Here is a 15,133-nt window from a genome sequence, read left to right as displayed (position 1 = left end):
TTGTAGTAAGAGAGTTAACAGATTCCCAGGTTGAGTATTTTGATTTGATACTTCTCTATCCCACTTATTTTTTCTCTAGTTTAAAAGTCATGTTTCCATGTGATTTACTGTACTTCCAGGGTTTCTCCAAAGCAGTATGTATTTATATTCTAATGGGTAGAAACAACTGATCCATACAGCCAGTGACTGAGAAGAACATTTTCCCAGCTGTAACTGAGTGAAGCAGCTAAGCACAAAGCACTAATTCTTTCTCCCTGCTTTGTCCCAGCTCTGCTGCAAACTGCCAACGGTTTGCTTAGCTGCGAACTCTGTCCCTCTATCACCAACATACGCTTGTTACACTATTCCTATCCAGGAGGGCAAAAAAGGCCACCTTTCTTTTGAGCTATTGCTCCTCATAAAGGAGCCGATGGGCTGATCGTATCAAAAATGTTAAGGTATTCATGGGACTGGCAGGCATCCAGGAAGTCTCAGATTCCAGACAAAATTATTTTCTCCAAGCACTGCTTACAATACTCTAAAAGACGTTCCAGAAGAACTTTAAAAACTTACACCTATTTATTTATGACAGCTAAAGCTGGGTCAGATCTGTTAGTGGCCCAGGGAATTTAAAAAGACACACAGTAGCCAAGCTGACAATTCATTAACTATTCATCACCTTTCATCAGCCTTGTAATCAGCAGACAGCTATCACCAATGCTCATGTCAGACATACATAAGAAGCATTCAGCATTCGACAGTGTGGTTTTTTTTCTAGAAACAAAGTAGTAATTACTTGGGTACTTGAAGTGGCACAGGATAGATGCAACTATGCCCAGAAAGTCATGTCAACAGTATGAAAATGATGAAATTAGCAAAAAGAGGTATTTGCTGGGTACAGCACATTCAACATCACCTATTTCAGAATTAGCTTTCTTTTTTTTTTAGAGTTAAATTTATGAACATAATAAATCCTTGACTGACTCAGGCCATAGATTCATCTAGCACAGTGTTCTGCCTCTGACCATGGCAAGAAGAGCTGCCCATGAGCCTGGCCATTTCTTCTAGTATTTCCCCAGCATTCAGCACGGTACTTGAGCCGTCAGCTGGTACAGCCTTGTGTAATCCTTTGAGTAGCTGTTTACAGGCGTGATGTCTATGAATTTATCTAATTCATTTTTAAGGCTGATGATACTGTCTGCCTTCACAACCTCCTGTTGCAGAAAGATCCAGAAGTTTACAGCCTGCTTGGCAAAGTACTTTATCCAGTCGCAGCTCCGAGGACTGAGGCTTAAGCAAAAAATATAGGACTAGTAATAAGAAAAAATACTGATAGATACTAAGTCTGAAAAATCCATGACTCCTGGCTTGTTCATTAATTCAGAAAGCTGACACGCTTCACCCGTTTCACTGCTGTCAACTGCTTAATGCTCATGTACCACAGATACAAAACTGAACGCCTTAGATAAACTTACTAAGTAATCTGAAGTATGCATTTTAAAAGGTGGTGGTTTTTTTTTTTTTTTAAATAAAGCCGTGCCAAATATCCAAATCTGTGTTTTAAACAGATATGTTTACATTTTTTTCCAGCAGCACAAATTAATCATATTAAGAGGACTTGCAAGCATTACCTTTCTTTCAAATTGGTATACTAATTATGTAGAAATACACTTTGAAGGGGATGTATTTTTTCTCTAGAAGACTACAGAACTCCCAACGAGAGCAATAAAATACAGAATTAGCTGGAATCATAGCATTTATCCCTCCAATTTGAAAGCCTGTCAATGCTTTAGATGCAAGAAAATAGTATTCACCAATTGAAACTGAAATTTTATGGTAACTTAAGAATTGCATGTATATGTAACATATTTGGCAATATTACTTCAGAAGTAATTTCTGCATTTACAATCCATTTTTACTTTAATGAGAAAACTGTAACACCTGTAAACAACAGGGTTTCAGCATGGGCTGAAACAGCATGCTGTATTATTAGGCTCTCAGGACAATTTCACTTGGAAAGGAATGGAGTTGCTAGAGCTTTTCTAAAACCTGCAGGAGTGGGGAAGGGAAGGGAGGAAATCTTACCTCACAGCCTGTTCGTTCAAAGTTATTAGTAAGATTTTATAAACATGATTGCGCAAAACAAATACACAGTTTTGTATCAGACCACTGCTACAACAAACAAATCAAGCCTGCAAGCAGAACACATCTAAAGGGAAGGAAACATAGGGAAAGGAGTCACCACATCTGGAAACATTCAAATGCATGCTTACAGTTAACTTACTGCTTATTGTATCACAATAGTTTTTGAACACCGAAAGATGCCAAATCATCCAAAGCACATAGGGTGGTTATTAATAATATCAGGAATTGAAATGGGAAAGAGATATTGAAGAGAAAGAAACAAACATACCAAATCTAGAACAGAGATTGCTGGCACAGCAGTCTGCTGCAGGTAGTAAGAAGGGGGAAAAAAAGAAAGATGCACAGTGAAAATAAAGATAGGTTAGACTGGTGCTATTTCAAAAGCATTTTTATTTGTTAAGTCAGATGCTTTAGAATGAGTAACTGAATTGACATAATCCTGAAATACAGAAATGAAAACAATCAAATAATCTCAAATTTTTCTCAGTATTGGTTTGACTCATTGAAAACCTCAGTATTTCTCGAGATGCTACTTATTGCATCTCTAGTAGTATAGACAGTGAAATGTAACCAAAGTGCAAACATTACTTCAGTTCAAGACAACTGTTATTTTTTAGTTTCAAAATGTTCCCAAATGCTGGAAGAACTTTATGCACAAACAGTACTTTAAATCCAGCACTTGCAGAGAAGACTGATACAATGTTATGCAATACAACTGGCTTTCTGTTAATGACACATGGCTTTTTTAGCCGTGCTACAGTAAAATTTTAAAGACACTGTTTGTTAAAATGGCAGTTTTACATGGATTTTTTTATGCCCATAGGTAACTGCCTGTGTGCTACAAATTACATGCTAGCCATGCTGGGCTTTAACGCAACCTGTTTGCCAAAGATATATTTAGCTTTTCCTTTTTTCAGTTTCCAAGTTTGAGGTATCTATTGTTTTACACAGTAATAAAGTTAGCCACAAGGAAAAAGGAAAGCAATGCAGACTGCAGCAAATATGAGAAGAGTAAGCTTAGGAAATCAAGCTGCCAAAACAATCCTGAACTCAAATGCTACTCAAGCCAATAGCTATTTCTGAATGTCAAAATCAGCATGTCCAAACATTTATCAAGAATTAAAGACTGCTTATCATAGAGTTAAATCAACTTTTCAAGATAAACAAACAAGACACTCAGCATATTACAGAGCTAGTTTTTAAGCCTGTCAGCTACTGGTATGTAATGTGGGTATCTGTGCTATTATTCAGAAAAACAAATTTTCCTATAGAAATTGTTTCTCAGTAACAATACATTTAACAGATTCTGAGAGACAACAGCCACCAGAATGATAAAAACTTCATCATACTATTCAGTTGTATTATCTTATTACATATATTATGAGCTTTCACAGTACTGAAGCTAAGGTAAGCAAACCTTGTCAGATACTGATTAAACTGGACACCATGCAAAATCCAGGTATGTATGAGCTGGAGCCCTAGACAGGGTGCATTAGTTAAACACTCAAAAAACCAGATGGCTCAACCTAATGCTTCCCCCCCCAGCATGGCTGGGGTCACCACTGAGGTGGTGGTAAAGGTAGAGGTAGCAGCTGCCTTATACCTCAGCCTTCACTTGCAAGCAGACCAGCAAGGGGGAATCTCAGTTCAGTTCACTGTCCCCTAGAAACAGCATGCATTCAGTGTCTGTGTTTGGGTCCACGACTACAAATAAGAACTCTGAGAGGTAAATATATTTGAGGGGGGGAAAAAAAGAGGGAAAAAAATCGTCACACTATTTTTGCTCCTGATTCTCCTAGAGACTTTCAGAATTTCAAATGGTTTTGCTTGCCTTCCTGTAAGCAAATCTGTGCCATATTTAACCTTCTAACCCTACTCCAGGTACATGGCAAAATCCCTTTATCCATAGGGAATTTCTTGCCCCACAACCAGAAAAGTAAATTTGACTGCTAACTTGGATTCTGCAATAGGTAGCTATGAAACTTTCATAATGTATCACTTAACTGGTGAAGCCACTCTAAGTTAGCAATTTCAAAGTCAAGGTACTTAAGAAAGCTTCATCCTCCTTTACCCTGTAAGAACATCAAAACACTCAGACAAAGCCAGAGAACCCACCAAGATATATTTACAATATTGTTGTTTAGAAAGAATTATCCCCTTTTACCCTTGCTCTTCTTTCTGCCTCCAGTCGCTGCATGATGAGCATAGTATCCACATCATCATCCTCCTCTTCATCATCATCTTCATCCTTTTGCTTTGATTCTTGAAGTCGCTTTTGGAACTGCCACTCAAGCATGAGTTTGCGGAGGCGGTCATTTTCTTCTGCTGTACGATCAGGCTTGTTCTGCAGTTCCTGAATCTCTTTACTCAGCATGTCCACAATGTGCATCTGTTGCTGCTTCTCCAGTTTCTCCTTAGCATCTCGTTTCCAGGGATCTGGAGAGAGGCTATCACTAGAGGACAGTTCCTCCTTGCTGATAGTAATGTACTGCAGATCTCTCCGCTCAATAGTCCGAGGCTGCTGTTGGGGCTGCAACTCTCGAATGACTGTTTCTTGAGGCCTCTGCAAAGTTGAAGGTTTTTCTGATTTCACTTGTTGAAGGGAAACAGGAGGAACCACAGGCTGAGCAGGAATTAGTGGCTGAGAACGCATTTGGCCCAGTTTTCTCTCCTGCTCACGACGTTTCCTTTCTCGTTCTTCTTCCAAACGTGCCTTTTCCTTTTCATACCACCTCTGATGCTCTTCTCTTTTTTTACGCTCAGCAGCAGCTACCTGGGAGGATGCTTGTGCTCCTATCTGATTTGGAGGAGGAGGGGGAGGCAGAGGCAAATCCATTTGTAGTTCATCAAATTCAGCTGCATAATGCACTGGTGGAGGCGGCGGTGGAGGGGGAAGATCTGTTCTGATAGGCTGGGAAATGGCCACTGGAGTCGGCTGGCTAGTAGCTGGAGTTTTCCAACGGCCAGGTCCACTTTTAGTTAAACAAGAACCAGGCGAGACCGGTTTGGATGAATGATTCAGGTGTTCTTGGCTAGATGTGCTAGAATCCACAGATGAATTCATCCACTGATCGCTGTCTGACTTCCGATCGATGTACTCTACATCCTTCCGTATAACAACTTCCAAACGATTCCTCTCTGGCTGGAAAACTTTATCTCTGAGTTCTTCCTGGGAACGAGCTACACGCTGGAAAAAATTAAACAAGGCATGTATTTCATAGTCCATCTATATTAAAATATATTTGAAAATGGCTCACAAACCACATTCTTATTACTGAAGGTAATTACTTTTAGTGAATTTCAGCATTTCCGTGCCCAGTAAGTTTCCCAAAACCAACAATAAAATACTCTTCTCAGTCTTTTTAACTCATTCGAGTGATGAAAGACTGCAACCTCCGAAATTCCTGGAAACCTGGACTGGGAGGAAGGATGAACACAAAATGGCATTTAAGCTGAAAACCTCCCTAGCTCACATAGTTTCTCAGGACTATCCCTGACACCCCCTCCCCCACATGTGAGCACGAGAGCCCTTGCAGCTCAGAACAGCAGCTCAGGCATACCAGCTCTGCCATTCAGGCTTCAACTGGCTTGACCGAACATTCTTCCTATTGGGAAGGCAAACAGAAAGGCTGCTGAGAAAGAGACAGGGGAGCCTCTGCCCACCCTCCTCCATTAACAGGTGCGATGACCCGTGGGAAGCTCTCACTACTACAGCGCCATTCATGGGTATGGAATCTGGGCAGTCAGGGCTAATTCTACCTGCTCTTGGGGCGTGGGTGTATTGGCCTGAGCTTTTGTCGCTTTTTTTAGTGCATCAACACCAAGTCTTTTTTTATACAAGCTCAGGGTCTCACTGCAATGTACAACCTCCTGAAGAGGAATACTGGACCATAAATTAGGCTTACCAAATCTGTTAATGATTTTCTTGAAGCAAATATTCATACTTCGAATATTAGGAACTACTAAGCACTGAACACATAATGTACCAATTATCAACAACTGAGAGAAGACTAACAAAGCAAACGCCTTTTCTTTTTCCTCCATCAATGACCTTAACCATGACCTCTAAAGAATGCCTTCTTTGAAATGAACAAGTGTATTTTTTATGCTCTATTAGTCCAGCAGACTAATAGAACACACAGCTATTTGTGTGAGATTTGCTGTAAAGATGCACCTAGCCAAACAGTTTGCTAATGCCTTCAGAACAGAAAACAGGCGTTTCGCATCAGTCAGTAGCTTACAGCAGCTTTTTACAAGACCAGTTCTCACTGTAAAGATTAAAAGGAAGGTGTTTTTTTTTTTTAAAGTCTATGTTCCTCTAATTTTCAACTTAAAAGCTGTTGTATGGCAGAGAAAAATTGTGTACCCTTTCAATGTTTGTAAGGAGCTAACGCTTCTAGTTGTTTGCTTTATGAAAATGCTTTTCTGCACTGCATTCAGCCTTAAGACCATCGTTCAAATTTGGCATCTGTCAACAACTTCAACAGATGGGGTTTATCTCACCAGTTTTAACCATCTCATCTAAGCTGCTCACTTAAGCTTGTCTTAAGCAGGGGAGAGATGCATGTCCAGGCAGCAATTCATCCCATTAAGACAAATGGGTAGGAACCATTCTGTGGAGGTACCAGCTTCCCCCTGTCCCATCACTGACAGAGCCTAGACATTAACTATGCAGCTAAGATTAGGTGAGATGAAATCACGAAACATGAAGGAGTTAAGCATGGAAATTCAGCAAAGTATTTCCATAGCTGTTTGCCACTGTCATTTAACTTACAGCATTTGCCTTCAAAGTTACCATCCTACTTTGGGTATAACATCTATTTTCTGAACAGCTGAAATAATTAGGACTTGCTAGCTATAATACTGAAAAAAAAAAAAAAAGCACTCAGCTTTTATTCAATTGACTTTTTACTGAATTCACTTGCCAATATATCTGTGAGTAATCAATAATAAATCCTTACTTTGCTTCTAACACACAATATCAAGACAATTTATATGACACTGCTTTTCCAAAAGTAAAACATACCAAGCCTGGTGTAAGGCTCTGCTTTTACCACAAATTAAGCAATAGCAAAAAAAAGTTTTCTCTATATATTTTTAAGTCTCTGGTGGATTAGAGAAAAAGATGATCCAGTGACTGGATTTAGTAGATCTAGATTTAATTTCCTGTATGGATCTGAGTAAAGCCCTCATTTACAAAGACCAGAACAACATTATTTTTTGAATTTATAAAGGTACAGTGGGGGTAAATTCATTTCAGGTCAAGAAGCATCTGCACTTTGATAATAGATGCAACTTGAATTTATTTATTTTTGTAGCTGAGAGCAGGGAATGTGTTTCAGTGAAGACCTTGGATAGGTCTCAAAGTACTGTTTCATTTCATTTTTATTACTTTGTCACTTAAACAATGCACCCTGCAGGCAAAGAGATTTTTTGACATAAAACTTCTTGGAAAAGTGAAAGATTTAATTTGCTCTTTAGAAAATGACAAAACATTTTACAAGACAAACCCTACTACCACCTATATCCCATTACCTCTAACAGGGGATTAAAACATCCCAGATAACAGGTCTGGAAAACATGATACCAAATTCTGGGGGGCGAGGGTGGGGAAAGAGTAGGGTTTCTGAACCCAAGCCAACCTTAGCGAAAGTACAGTTGTTCCCCATCCCACGGTATAGTTTGCCCTCAACAGCTCAGAGATTACAGAGAGCTGCTGACTGTTCTGCAAAAAATGTCTCCACGAGTTTGGCAACTTAAAGCAAGCAGCTTCTTTCTGGTTTCTTCTTATATTGAAAGAAATTACTTCTCACCTGCATTGTAGTATTGATTGAATGATTACTTTCTGCCTGGACCTGTGGTTTTTCTTCATAATTCGGCCACTGACTCTGAGCTGGACCCATTCGATCCTGGGACTTTGAAGCTGGGAATGTGAAATATTCTCTAGTATAGGTCTGTGTTGGGATGGGATAAGCTTCAGGTCGTGGAGGCAGAGTCTGTTCCTGAAAAAGGTAGAAAGAACATAAGGTAGAATTTTCCAGTCACACAGATCTGTACAGAGTATTATTCTAAACATACATTTTCCAAATGTTTTCTTTTGTCTCATAAGAGCATTATTTGTCTGGAACAGGAGATAAAGAGGTTGTCTAATATCAAACATAATTGTGGTTATGACTCATGTTTTTATGGTCTGAAAACAAGTACACAGTATTGTACAAACCTAAGAAATCACAAGGACAACTTCATGAACAAAATTTAATAAAAACACTCAAAGCTGTCTCAATCTTTCATTAGCTGTAATAAGCAAACCCCCCACCCAGTCACTAGCACCAGCATTATGTTCAAATAGTTAAGACAGACACTGGTTTGACTCAAGCACACTGATGCTATTGATAGCTAAGGAAAGTTTAATAGCCAGCATTTTGCTTGCCACTTCTGACCTCTGTACAAAGATTTCCAGTAGAGACTGAGGTTATTTTGGTGGTAGTTCCAGATGCATATGCATTCTTTCCCCCGGGGCTTGGAGGCTGATCTGTTGGAAAGTTGAAGTGCACATTTACATGACTGTTAATAATAATTTACATAACTTAATAAAATAATAGTATTCACAAAATAACCATGGTTTTTCCTTTTAATAGTTCTAACAAGAGGCTTCCTCCAAATGTTAGTACTCCATTGTCATTTTAAACTGAATCAATTTTTAAAAACAATCATCTCCTTTTTGAACACAACAGCCTCTAAAACTGGTGGAGGAGGCATCTGCCCCTAAAAGAAGGATAATCTTACTTACTTGCTACATTGGGACTGGAGCGATGATCGGCTCTGTTCTTCATTAATCTATCATCCCCTGGCAGCTTCTTTGGTTCGCTGTACTCTGTCCACGGCAGCTGAGGGCTCTCAGGTGACCCATTTTGAGTGGAGTTGTTATACAGCTCAAAACCTTCACTCTTTGGTCGGGGTTTACCTGAGCCACGGCGGTCAGAAACTGTAACAGTTGGATATGTATTTTCTCCCTTTCACTTATATTAACTACCATCTAGCATATATTTTTTCAAACCAGAGTTACCTTGTATTTATAATTAAAAATTAGTTCCCAGTAAAGCAAATGCTAGATTTTAGTGTCTTTACTGCAGACACACAATCCCACTCTTACATCACCTATACAGGATTCCTTTGATTTGTATGCTTCAAAAGAGCTTTTGAAAAGGTATCAGAATATTTGGAAAAGCCTAATGTGCTTTACTGAAAAGTCTCTTGCTGACCCTCAGAAGCACATGGCATCTGGGATGATGTTCTAAACTGCGATTATAAAGATTTATCCTTTTACCCTATTCTTTTCTATACTGTAGTACTAACCTATATGTAGAAAAGGTCTTCCTCTACAACATTATTTTACTAAGACTTAAATATGTCTTTTGTTAGTTCACTGAAGTAGGGTGATGAAATACGTAACATTAGAGAAACATGCAAGAACTTCTTATGATCAGACACAGAAACTTAAGAAGATGCATTTCAACATTTCTAGTTTTCAAAAAAAAAAAAAAATTCAATGGCAAAACATGTTCCACGGGCTTCTGTTTCTATTTACTTCTCTCTTAGTAATTATATTGTACTCTGGTTACAAGGAAGTCGTATTCCAAGAGGGGAGAAGCCTTTATGAAAGGGATAAAAAAGCCACTGAAGTTTATTTTGCACCCTTTGTATTCATTATATTCCCTTTGTTAAAATAAAAATTACTTCAATGAGAACCGTGCTTAAATGCATCACTTAATTTTTTAAAAGGCACACATGCGAAGCATTTATTAATTATTAGACTAGCATAATTTCAAACAGTATTTAAAACCAGATGAATTTTTGATAAGAAATTATTATTTTCTGTGCAATTATGTTTTCTTATTTAATATTTTGGTAATATTTGGCAAACTACTGTGAATTATTGTATTTTCTGCATCCTATGACTTATAAAGGTGTTATCAACATAAACAATATTAGCATTTTTACCTCTTTGCATCATGGGGGATGGCTGATTAAGCAGGGTTGCCAGACCATGGTAAATTGCTCCTTGTTTTGCTACTTCCAGTGTTACTACAGAACCTGTCCTAGTCATAAGTTCTGCTGCCCTGCAAAAAAAGCCAAAGCAACCAAAACAGAGTTAGGCACTGTATTACTTAGTTCGCATTATTATCAGCTTGTATGTCATGATTTCTCACATTTACTCTAGTAATCTTGTTTGACAAAACACTCTTTTTCTGATTAATACTTAAAACAATTTTGAAAAAAGTTAGATGATGATGATGACTAGAAGACGTCCTACAGGCAAGTACTATTTCCAATTTCTGCAGTTAAAGGTCAGAAGTCAAAATATTTAATATTAGAGCTAAATAAAATTTGCCCAAAACTAAAGCCCAAAAGTGTAATACAATCTCTTCTACATAGATAACCCATGTCATATACAGAAAATACTACATGAACAGTTGAACTTGTTACTAAAGTTATTCATAGGCAGTTATAAAAAGCCAAGACAAAGCCTAACATGTAAAAAAATAAGGTTCAGCCCTTTCCAGTAAATTATTACTCTAGCATTTTCTTCATGTAAAGACACTCAAGGAAAGCATTCCATACCTTTCCTGGGACAGGCCCACCAAACTTCGACCATCCACACTGAGCAGCTGATCCCCTGCAGCCAGACGACCATCCTAAATACATATTCAAGAGAGAAGAAAATTCATATACCAACGCTAACATGGTCTGAAACAGTTGTTCACACACTAGCAAACAAAGGATTTAAAAGCATTTCCAAAGGATCTTTCTACCTTTGAACTTCTGATGTTTAAGAATATTACTAACCACATCGGCAGCACCTCCTTTCACAACAGACTTGACATATATTCCAAGTTTGTCTTGACCAGCACCCTACAGAGAAAGGGGCATTAATTTATTACATTTATATTCGATCTCTTAAGCATTCCACAAGTGTTAATCAGAATTTTACATGGCTAGGTAAACTTTTAGATATTCCACAACTGGAAAAAAACAGTTACACAGAAAAGAGTTACATTCATTTAAAGTCAAAAGAAAATTTTAATATTAGGCCTATTGAACCTGCAAGCATTATTAGAAGCAAAGAATATTTGGTCTTAATGCAAGCTTGAATAAGAAAGAAAATACATTAACTAAAATTTATGCTTTAGACGTTTGTTCTAATCCCCTTCTAATAAGAAATACTTATTTGCACTTTTACATGCATGTTATTATTTTTTATGTTTTATGTTCCAAAAGACTGCATTGTTTCCCTTGCTAATACCCAAATGAAACAAGGTAAATTGCAGATTACAAGAAACAGGAATAGAAATGCTTTTTACATTTGTTAGGACCGTGAAGGAGCTAGTGTAAAGGAACAAACAGTGCCCTAGTTTTAAATTAAACAAGTAGACATTATAAGACTTTCAGAGCTGACAGAGCCAATATTTGAGTCTACTGCAAAACCATGAGATTTTGTTCATAAAACATCTGCTTCAAAGTATTCCGCTAAATTTTGAAAGGACTGTTAACAGTGAACTTACGGCGAGACAGATTCAAGACAAGAGAACATAAGCATCTATTCAAGCCATGCTGTTGCATCATCCACATGCTCCAATTTACAAGACACCACACAGATCAGTCTAAATGTTAGTATCACAAACCTTTAAATTGTCGCTTATAACGTAAGACAATCACTTGTGATTTTATTATCTACTATAGCAAATGGTGCCATTTTACACTCTTTACTTGGAAGAGTGCCAAGTTTTTAACAGAGCACAGTTTTTACTGTAATGTTGTTTTCTGAAATAACTCCCCAAGTTACTTCGATACTGAATATGTAACTTCATCCTCCTTTCTTCCCCCAACCCCAGCTTTACCAACGCCTTTCTTTTTTTCCACAGCAAAAGCATTCATTGCTTCCACTGTTATAATAAAGTAAAATAAAAATCAAGGTGAAGATTATTCAAAAGCTAGTGTTGCACATGGTTTTCTAAGCAAGTGAAAGACCTATTTTTATTCATTAAAGCTTGGGTTAATCCCAAATGTTTACTCAAAAGCCACAGAAAAGGAATTCATTCAAGTCCCATGATTCCAGATTAACATTCTACACGTCCAAATTTTTCATAAAAGGGAAAAAAGTGCAATAAATAACTGAAGTAAGGACACTTTCTTTGCCTGGAAAGAATATAACGGGCTCTAAAAACTTCAAGGTAACTGCAGAATATTTTCAACTTTATATCAAAAGATCAGTTAAAGTTATGAGAAATGCAAGTCAAAACATAGCTAGATAAAAATAATGAAAAATGAAATCATGCTTCACAAATCTGTTTTGTTTTTTCCCAACCAACCAAGAAGCATACAGGGAAGGATGATCTTATTGACAGAACAGCTAGACTTCCAAGACAGTCGTTGCAATATATCTTACCAGGAGTTCTGGTGATAATAACTGATTCAACAATGGATAGGAAGTTGTTAGTTTTCACAAAGAATGGAAGTTTTCAGAGAAGCCCTGAATGAATGTGCTATTCACTATGCTCGTAAGTGTTCCAGAAAAAGGGCAAACAATAACATAACTGAATTTACTATACAGAAAATTTATCAACTAAGTCAAAACCAAGAGTTGGAGAAGGATCACGTGATGCTGAACACTGGAGAATTAATGAGGGAAAATGTATTTCACTGGTCCAAATGTGAAGTAATGCTCCAAACCTTGTAAGGGACCAGTCCCCACCAGGGCACTGGCAGCAGAACAAGTTACCACCTTACCTTGTTGGGAACTGAAAACAAAGATGATGGGGTTTATATGCTCCTTCATCTGCCTCCAAACACTACATACACCTAGAGGCAAGCTCCTTTAGTTCCAAAGGGCAAAAGAGTCAACAGCAACTCACCTACCCACCTTGTAGTTATAACCTCCTGCATCATGTGGTAATGTTAATTGCACAGACCAAAGAGCAGTTCTTCTAGGAGGCCAGACTATCTAAGACTAACCAGAAGCCTCTGAAGCCACCTGGGATTGACATTGCTTTTATTCTGTCCTAACTTCAAAGGATGCTAGCAAGAATCTCATCCCCTTGGGTCCAGGAATTCAAACAAAGATCTGCCTAATACAGTCAAAGATTAGGTAAAACCAGCAAGCCTTTAGAAGAGCATTGCCACTTAGAACAATGCACATATTAATCAAGCAGTTTTGGGATTGTGACTTTACATTAGACACTATATCCATACACATCACCTTTCTTATGCTTATGATTGTTAGTGCACATTAAATGAAGTTGAAACCTTTTATTTAAGCCCATGAACTGGTTTGCAGATAGTGATGGGATAAACATTTGTAATTGCACAAATATCCATATAACAGTTTCTAAACTAGCTTTAACTCCTCAATAAAGATCTTTTTTAGTCACTGTTTTCAGAACCATCTTCACATATCAGCTCAAATATCTGGAAGCCAACAGAACTAACAGAAAAGAACAAACAAAACAGAAACCACCACAGTCACTAAAAATCCAAAAGGTTTACATTTAGGAAACTTTACAATTCTGATTACTGCCTTCCAAAAATGACACCAGCAGAACTATGAGGCTCAGAGGATAACAAGGATGATCAGAAACATGGAATAGTTTTTTTGAGAGAACCAGGTAGACAGACATGGACTCCTCAGCTTAGTAACCATCAAGGAAGTAAAGGTCTATGGGATTTTGAGTGGCACAGATTGGATTATTTATCATCTCTCTAATCAGCCAACAGAGAAAGCTTTCTTACTCATGCTAGCACAGCTAGCATACTTTAAAAAGTAAAAACCAAAACACAACAAAAAAACAAATCCCAAACATTTTCCATAGCATTTCATAATTAAATTGGGAAACTGCCAGGAACAAGACTGCCATAGATGCCAAAGTGTAAACATGCACAAAAAAGATCATAGATTCATGTAACGGCCCTTAAAGGGCTTTCAGAGAGAGAGAGAAAAAAACAAAAGATACAGATATAATGCACTCTGAAAGAAATTCTGAAATTACAGAAAGCTAGAAACCAGGAGGAACCATTTTACACTTGTTTTGTTATGTTCTTTGGCTAAGCACCCTATAGCTGGAAGATACCAGATCAGATGGATTTTTGCTTGAACTGCTCCTGTGGTATAAGCCTTACAGTAATTCTTCATTATGATTTGAAGGAGCTGACATTTTAGTCTTTATTCCTTCTTTTTAAATGTTTTTATGAAGCCTATACAGTTTGTCAATCCCTTTCCTGTTCTTTTAAGAGAAGTTATGAGCAGATGTGTTAGCTCCAAGTCATCTCACTTAATACAAAACTAATGAATTTTGAAAGCATAAAAAATGATTTAAAAATAAATCTCCATTCAGATTACATTAAAAAAAAATCTTTATCAGCTACCACATCTACTCACATATTATTAGGACAAATGAGTTCCTTCTCTGCCTAATTCACATGTCATTTAATGTTTCTAACAACATGCCTGTGCTCTCACTTATGCTTGGGAAGACTTCTCACTAAGCATCCTCAAATTTAACTCATCGTCTTCCCTCAACTTTTACCCTAAGCTTTATAGTAATTTGCATCCAAATCTTAATTTCTACTAAAACAGACTTAATTTTGCTTCAGTTCCACCTTCCAGGAGACTGCCTTAGAAGGAAATGTACAGTTATTAAAGATACAAAAGGGATGTTAATATGTAGCTAGACATGCACACTAAACTCCAAAGTGAGAAAAATTCTCACACACACCACATGAATTTTTCTCCTGTCATTTACTGACATTACAATAAAACAGGTTTCTTTGTAAACTGCTTATTAATGTGCTTTTCTTTCAAAGGAATGTGAAGGTCAACACAAAAGTATTCCCTCACAAACAACACAGAGCAATGACATGTGTGTATCAGTAGCAATAATATGGTAAACATTCTTTTCAGTTTATTTTCTCCAATCCTGAATACCAAAAGCATGTGTATCTATAAAGCTGTTAG

General features: G+C 37.5%; 1 protein-coding gene across 24 annotated transcripts in view; it reads right to left on the bottom strand.

The window, feature by feature from the left end:
* Positions 1-15,133, bottom strand: part of AFDN (afadin, adherens junction formation factor) — a 132,961-nt gene that overhangs the window by 11,995 nt on the left and 105,833 nt on the right. For 13 of the 24 annotated variants that reach the window (XM_074863025.1, XM_074863032.1, XM_074863040.1 and 10 more), the window contains 7 exons: positions 10,972-11,037; positions 10,747-10,820; positions 10,126-10,244; positions 8,915-9,109; positions 8,565-8,656; positions 7,938-8,126; positions 4,289-5,311 (listed from right to left, as the gene is read on the bottom strand). In XM_074863025.1, the coding sequence (XP_074719126.1) occupies positions 4,289-5,311; positions 7,938-8,126; positions 8,565-8,656; positions 8,915-9,109; positions 10,126-10,244; positions 10,747-10,820; positions 10,972-11,037 (1,758 nt within the window). Of the gene's footprint in view, positions 1-2,392; positions 2,429-4,288; positions 5,312-7,937; positions 8,127-8,564; positions 8,657-8,914; positions 9,110-10,125; positions 10,245-10,746; positions 10,821-10,971; positions 11,038-15,133 lie in introns of all 24 variants that reach the window. The other 11 variants (XM_074863019.1, XM_074863031.1, XM_074863042.1 and 8 more) reach the window with 2 other exon arrangements.

This window comes from Strix uralensis, chromosome 3, assembly GCF_047716275.1.
Source record: "Strix uralensis isolate ZFMK-TIS-50842 chromosome 3, bStrUra1, whole genome shotgun sequence".
Lineage (NCBI taxonomy): Eukaryota > Metazoa > Chordata > Aves > Strigiformes > Strigidae > Strix > Strix uralensis.
This window is presented reverse-complemented; position numbering and strand designations above follow the sequence as displayed.